Genomic DNA, 7462 nt, shown 5'->3' with positions numbered 1-7462 from the left:
CACACACACACACACACATATTGGGTTTCCTTGTTTTATGGGGACATTACCATATCTACCTATAAAAATAAAAAAAAATATATATATGTGTGTGTATGAGCCTGTGTGTGTGGTTCAGAATGTCCCCATATATACCTGTATATGGGGACATTCTGAACCACACACACACACACACTCTCATACACACAGACACACACGCATTTGTTTCTGTGAACTGTGGGGACTTTCTATTACTTTTATACTCCCCAAACTATATTTTCTATGCCCTAAACCTAAACCTACCCCTTAGAGAAAACCTGTTTGCATTGTTACAGTTTCAGATAAACATCATATACTATTTTTTTTTTCTCATGGGGACCACAGGTCGGTCCCCACAATGTAGCATAAACAAGTACACACACACACAGATTTGTTTTTGTGAAAAGTGGGGACTCTCCATAGGCGTAATGGTTTTTATACTGTACAGACCGTACATTATATTGCCCTACACCAACCCTACCCCTAAACCTACCCCTCACAGGAGACTTTGTGCTATTTCAGATTTTCAGTACACTCCATTCTGTGTGATTTATAAGCGTTTTGAAAAGTGGGGACATGGGGTAATGTCCTGAAAAGTCACCTTCTCCTTGTAATACCTAAGTCATACCTTTGTCATTATACAAATTTATGTCCTCATTTGTCACAAAAATGTTTTTTGAATTACGGGGACACTCAAAATGTCCTCATAAATCACCTTCTCGTTGTAATACCTATGTCATACCCATGTTATTATACAAATTTGTGTCCTCATAAACCACATAAACAAGCACACACACACACACATATATACACACACACACACACACACATATATACACACACACATACACATACACAGTAATAGTCACAGAATTGTCCTGACATGAAGACAATAAGTATTTCAGCAAAAGTTTTGTCTTGAAACCTATCCAACAATATTTCTTTCACCACTTCTGAAGTCTTCTATTTAAAAAAAAAAAACATAATTATCTGTGCAAAAAATATTAAATAGTTGTTACTTTTTCATTTATCAGCTCCGACTGGCAGCCTGGACACATGGCTTAAAGTGGATGATCAGAATGCACAGCTCTACTGGAAGGTGAGAATCATTCTGACAGTCCTGACATACTATATTATAGGCTTACAGTGAGTGTGTGTGTGTGTGTGTGCGTGCGCAATACTATATTATACACACCTACACATATGTGACCTGGCAGTTATTGAATGATATATCTGTGATGTTCATATTTGTAAAGATTGCATATATTGTATGTATATGTAATATTTGTATCACTGCATTAGTATAAATACCCCTCCCCCTCAAAAAACAAAACAAAAAAACAGTCACAGATAGTGTGATATGAAAGTGTGATCAGCTTTGCTTACTAATTTTATCTTTGTGAAGTTATTGCCGATCTTTCTTGTGCCAAGACCACGCCACAGTGTTATTTTAGTATAAATTGTATGCAGTTTTATTTATTTTGTTTGTGTTTTTGTTTTATTAAATGTCTATATAGTTTATTTTTTTGGTTCATCTAAATGAAAATGAGAAATGTTTCCGTTAATATTTATTTTAATGTCAATAGATAGATAGATAGATAGATAGATTGGGTCTTTGAGAGTTAAACCTGTAACTTTCCCTTTCACCTCTGTTATCTTATTTTAGCCTTTAGAAAATTTCCGTGCCAATGGCTGGAATTTGTTCTACACTGTCGAATCAAAGGAACCGAAAAATACTTTTTGTGTTACACAAGAAAGCCACTGCTTTTTCAATTTCACCGAGAAGGTTGAAAAGGTTTTCCTGAGAGCCACTAACGCAGTGTCAAGCTCAGATCATACCGAAGTACCAGTGTATCGGAACAAAGGTATTTGATTGCTGGAAGTGTGATAAATCAGACGGAGGCTCTGTTCACAGTGTATTACCAAAGAAATGCTGATGTTTGATGACTTCTTATTGTGTTGTTTTAGGGCTGGGCTCTGTCTCTAATTTCAGTGTTCATCCCCAGTCAGAGACGTCTGTGCTGATCGTGTGGGAGGGAACACCAGCGTCCCTCAATGTCACAGGATACGTGCTTGAGTGGAGACCTCTGTGTGAGACACCGGCAGCTCTCTTGTCCTTTACTCTGATGGACAAAAACAACTCCAGTACCATAGTAACAGGTGTTTTTGTAATTAATAATATTAATAATTATATATGCTACTGGTTTGGAATAATGACGTTTTTGAAAGAAGTGCCTTACACTCACCGTGCATTTATTATGCCTTAGAAGAACCTTTTTGTCTAAATGGTTCTATAAAGAACTTTTAACATCTGAAGAACCTTTCTGTTTCACAAATGGTTCTTTGGGGTGAAAGAAGGTTCTTCAGATTATAAAAAGGTAAGCAAGAGATGGTTCTTTAAAGAACCTTTGACTGAATGGTTCTATGTGGAACCAAAAATGGTTCTTCTATGGCATCGCTTGAAGAACCTTTTGAAGCACCTTTATTTTTAAGAGTGCAAATTACTTTAAAGTCATCTGGTACTTAACGTTTTATAGTCTTATGTGTTGTTCACAAAGTGCATGCAGATCTAATTATGGCTGTTTTATTTCAAATTTCAGGGTTAAAGCCTTACAAACCTTATGAGATGTCTATTTATCCCAAATATGATAAAGGGATTGGAATTCCACACACTTTAGTGGCATACAGCAGTCAGAAAGGTGAGTAGTGCTTGAAAATCAGCAGTGGATATCTGAGGGCTTGATGTAAATCAAGCAAAGCTGGATAATGATACAATACTTCCATCTAGTGGGCTCAGACTTACATGTTCATGTATTGTTGCAGCACCCTCTGTGGCCCCAGTGTTGCATTTTATGGAAATCAGACATTCGTATGTCAAACTACACTGGGATGAAATCCCCCTCGAACAGAGAAATGGGATCATTCAAGGATATACCGTTTACTTTTGGAATGAAATGAACAATATCAAAGGTATTTAAGCATTTAAAGTTGATAACAGATTTTTTAATGGAAGATTTCAAATGGTTTTTAACCATAATGTTTCTATTCTGTCTCAAGTTATAAAGACTGAGGAGACCAGCGTTGTGGTGAGAGATCTTCAACCACATACCAAATATGAAGCCCTTTTGACGGTTCATACGAGGGGCGGAAGTTTAAACGGATCAGTTGTGGCCCTGGCAACTGGACATATGGGTGAATATTTATTTCTATATTATCATACTGATCATACATATATACACACATACATACATACATACATATATATATATGTGTGTGTGTGTGTGTGTGTGTGAGTATTCTTTTATAAAATATATATCATCACTGCTTTACTCTGTTTTCCATCAAATTAATGCAGCTGTCACATGTATGTTCCTGTTTGTCCTTATTTGGTTATCTTCCTGTTCCTGCTCCCTGATTGTTTCTAATTTGATTCCAGGTGTGTCTCGTCTTCCCCTGATCAAGTTGTGTATTTAAAGTGTTTCCAGTTTTTTGTCTGGTATTAAATGTCCGTCGGTTTCTGTACTACGTGCGAGTCAATAAATCTTGTTTTCTATGTTCTCCGATGTCTCCTCGCTCCTTCGTCTCCTCGTTCCTACACAGTAGCAGCAGACCGTGACAGAATACCAGACCCAAACAAAATAGTAAGCAGCGCCCCTTCTCCCAATTTTGTTTTCGTTTTTTGAAAGTTTTTTGTTTTCCCAGTTTCTCCCCGCGGCTCTGGAAGTTGCCGCTCGGTTCGCCGCTCTAGCTTGCCTGGATCTCCCGTTTGTGCAGTATGCGTGGGAGTTCTGCAGGATCGCCGCGAGTATGGCGTTAGAAGACGCCACGCTCAAATTGCTGTTCTGGATCGAGGCTAAATACCATCGCCTCGTGAACCTCCCAGACACCACTGGACTCAGCTGGAGGGAAGGGATCCTCCGGTGTCTGGAGAGCATCCGGCCCCGATCCAGAACCAGCTTGCCGTCATGCCCACCGGCCGCCGCGCTCTTGGACATGGCACTACTTCCAGAGTTCACGGCTCCTATCCTCACCCCAGAATCTGCACCAGAAAGTTCTCCTTTGTCTCTGCTGGTCCCGTCCAGCTCTCCATCGTTCCCTTCGTCTCCTTCGTCTCTGCTGGTCCCGTCCAGCCCTCCTTCGTCTCCTGATTCCCCCGAGTTAGCCAGCCCTGCACCTCCAGAGGGCCCTTGCCGTCATGCCCACCGGCCGCCGCTGACTCCGCGCTCTTGGACATGGCACTACTTCCAGAGTTCACGGCTCCTATCCTCACCCCAGAATCTGCACCAGAAAGTTCTCCTTTGTCTCTGCTGGTCCCGTCCAGCTCTCCATCGTCCCCTGAGTCTCCTTCGTCTCTGCTGGTCCCGTCCAGCCCTCCTTCGTCTCCTGATTCCCCCGAGTTAGCCAGCCCTGCACCTCCAGAGGGCCCTCCAGAGTCAGCTCCTCCAGAGCGCCCTCAAGTGCCCGCTCCTCCATGGCAACCTGAACTGCCTGCTCCGCCATGGCTTCCGGAGCTCCCTAATCCGCCCTGGAGGCCCTCCTTGTCTCCACCTTGTTCCTGCCCTGCACCAGCCTCCAGGGTACCCTGCCCCCCACTCCCCTCCCCCCTTCCAGGAGGGGGGATTAATGTCATGTGTATGTTCCTGTTTGTCCTTATTTGGTTATCTTCCTGTTCCTGCTCCCTGATTGTTTCTAATTTGATTCCAGGTGTGTCTCGTCTTCCCCTGTTTAAGATGTGCATTTAAAGTGTTTCCTGTTTTGAGTTCTTTGTCTGGTATTAAACGTCCGTCGGTTCCTGTACTACATGTGAGTCAATAAATCCTGTTTTCTATGTTCTCCGATGTCTCCTCGCTCCTTCATCTCCTCGTTCCAACACCGTAGCAGCAGACCGTGACCGCAGCATTGGTGAGCATATGAGACTTCTTTCAAAAACATTAAAAACTTACTGACATCAAACTTTTGAATGGTAGTGTACACATTTTATCGTACACCTATGTAGGTGTATGCGAGACAGATGATAGTAATATGTAATTGCCAAATAACATTTCAATGACAACTTAAAAATCATTATCACTGATTTTTCATAGTAACCGATAAAGTACGCTTAGTCGTGCATGAGTGTAATATGAATACATTAACATACCACATCTTGTATTTTGATTTTAAAATCAGTTATAGGAAAGCAAAGTTTCCATTGGTTGTACACCAGAATCTCAGCGAATGCAGTTCACCAGACAAATTATTTTGACTTTTACTGGAGGGAAAGTATGAATATGCAGACACGCGTCTTTTCATTATTGGTTTGACTGATTTGACTGAAATTTTTTTTCAGATGGAATTGAAATGGTGCTGTTTGTTATCCCAGCATGCCTTGGGTTATCACTTCTCGCCATTGTTGTGTTTGCCTATATTGGGAAACATGAACGGTGAGCATCCACAGGCTTGTCATTCTTGAGTATTAAGACTATAAAAAAAATAATATAATTAAATTTATCTCTGTTTTTCATAGGGTGAAAATGTGTTTGTGGCCTATCATTCCTGATCCTGCCAACAGCAGCATTAAGAGGTGGACCACCACTGATTCAATGCAGGTCTGATTATTATTTTCATCAATATCTGAAATAGATTTCGATTAGTTAATAATCAAATGGCTTTAAAAGTCAATCAAACATGCTTGATTAATTCATATCTCAACATGATTATGTCCAAGGGCATACCTCCCTTTAAAGAAGACAAGGAGCCCGTGTTGGTGTATCTGTCCCACTTCAGTCTTCTTGATCTGGATGAGAAAGAGCCATTCAAGAGTGACTATTTCAAGGAGAAGCAGTGGTCACACGACATCGACAGTTGTGATGAGAGTCATTCCTCTGTCAGACACGATTCAGAGCACGACAGGGATTCTGTCCCTTATGCCACAGTGGTTTTCGGTGGTCCATATCAAAACCATTCATCCTGTCCGCCAGCCTACGTTCGCTCTGAGTCCACACAACCTCTGTTAGGAGCAGATGACCCTGGCAGCCCCCCACCGTATGAGAATGTGTCACCAAGCTGCAGTGTTTCCAAAGTACAACGCTTCACTACATTCCCTCAGAATTCTACTGAAAGTGAGGAGAATGAAGAACTTTACGAAGAATTTCCTATGCTCAGATCTTTAGAGCTCAGGGATACTGATCATATCTAAACTCAAATTCATCCAGTTCCTATTGTGTATGTGCTTCTTTTTCAAGGATGTGTGTGTCTCATTTTGAGTTTGAGTATAGATAGAAACATATAAAAGAATACATTCAAACCACAGCTGAATGTGGCCCAAACCTTACTGATTTGGCTCACATGACAGATGTGTTTTTACATTTAAATTACATCTACATTTAGTCATTTAGCAGATGCTTTTATCCAAAGCGATTTACAAATGAGGACAATGGAAGCAATCAAAATCAACAAAAGAGCAATGACACACAAGTGCTATAACAAGTCTCAGTTAGCTTAATGCAGTACATGTAGCAAGTTTTTTTTTTTTCCCACTGTATATATATATATATATATATATATATATATATATATATATATATATATATATAAAGAATATAATTAGAAGAGAGAGTTCTAGAGGACTATGGGCACATATTTCAAAGTGATTAGCAAAAAATAAAATAAAATAATTAACTTTCTGCAGTATTGCCAGGGACTGCATATAGGTTAAACAGACCACTGATATTACAATGAATGGGAGAAAATGGTACTCCCATTATGGCAGCTCTATTAAAGTAAGTCCCACCTTTTCCAAGTAAGAGAGCCAATCGGCAAAATCACTGCCTGGTCTTTATGTGACACTTGTCTCAAGAAATCACATAGACACATTTTGTCGTGCTGCCCTTCCAAGTTCATTCTTTCAATGTGCCTAGAAAAGAATGTCACAAATCCATTCTTGTGTCGTTAGCATTGAGAAACTGTAGCAAATGTATGCAGCATTTAAAAAATAAAAATATTAAAGTTAATGCTACATGATATCCAGTGTAATGGGTTGAAAGGAGCACATTTCTGGTTTGTTATTGCTGGGGCTGTGGGGGTATAAGACAAAAAAAAAAAAGCTTACCAACAACATTGTTACTTTTGTATGTTACTTTTTTGCCTGTATTTTTTTTCAACATTCAGCATGTTTTTGGTGTAAAAAGAGAACATGTTTGTTTACTTCTTACTTAAGCTTATCTTATATTTGCCACATGTTATACATTCACCTCTTGTATGAAATACATGTAGTTAATTAAAATTACTCAGTACTGTACAATTACACTGTAACAAGGTAACATAAAACAGAGTGAAACACAAAATTGCATTACAAATGTGTTATAAACATATGAACTAACAATCAGCAATTACCTCACAGTTTCACAAAACTTAATTCCACAACATTATTTCGAGACAGACATCCTAACTTGCTTAGTTTGTT

General features: G+C 39.7%; 1 protein-coding gene across 1 annotated transcript in view; it reads left to right on the top strand.

Moving 5' to 3' along the window:
• The window catches only part of LOC107598921 (granulocyte colony-stimulating factor receptor-like), a 9087-nt gene extending 2680 nt beyond the window's left edge, over positions 1-6407 (top strand). Inside the window, exons 4-13 of the mRNA XM_016290361.1 lie at positions 1053-1117; positions 1685-1883; positions 1987-2178; positions 2619-2717; positions 2842-2988; positions 3076-3210; positions 4897-4920; positions 5348-5441; positions 5525-5606; positions 5726-6407. Coding sequence (XP_016145847.1) covers positions 1053-1117; positions 1685-1883; positions 1987-2178; positions 2619-2717; positions 2842-2988; positions 3076-3210; positions 4897-4920; positions 5348-5441; positions 5525-5606; positions 5726-6196 — 1508 coding nt within the window. The 3' untranslated portion in view covers positions 6197-6407. The remainder of the gene's footprint in view (positions 1-1052; positions 1118-1684; positions 1884-1986; positions 2179-2618; positions 2718-2841; positions 2989-3075; positions 3211-4896; positions 4921-5347; positions 5442-5524; positions 5607-5725) is intronic.
• Positions 6408-7462: the final 1055 nt, after the last annotated feature.

Source organism: Sinocyclocheilus grahami, unplaced genomic scaffold (genome assembly GCF_001515645.1).
Source record: "Sinocyclocheilus grahami isolate Dianchi unplaced genomic scaffold, SAMN03320097.WGS_v1.1 scaffold258.1, whole genome shotgun sequence".
Lineage (NCBI taxonomy): Eukaryota > Metazoa > Chordata > Actinopteri > Cypriniformes > Cyprinidae > Sinocyclocheilus > Sinocyclocheilus grahami.
Note: the sequence above shows the minus strand (reverse complement) of the source record. Positions and strands in the feature narration are given on the sequence as shown.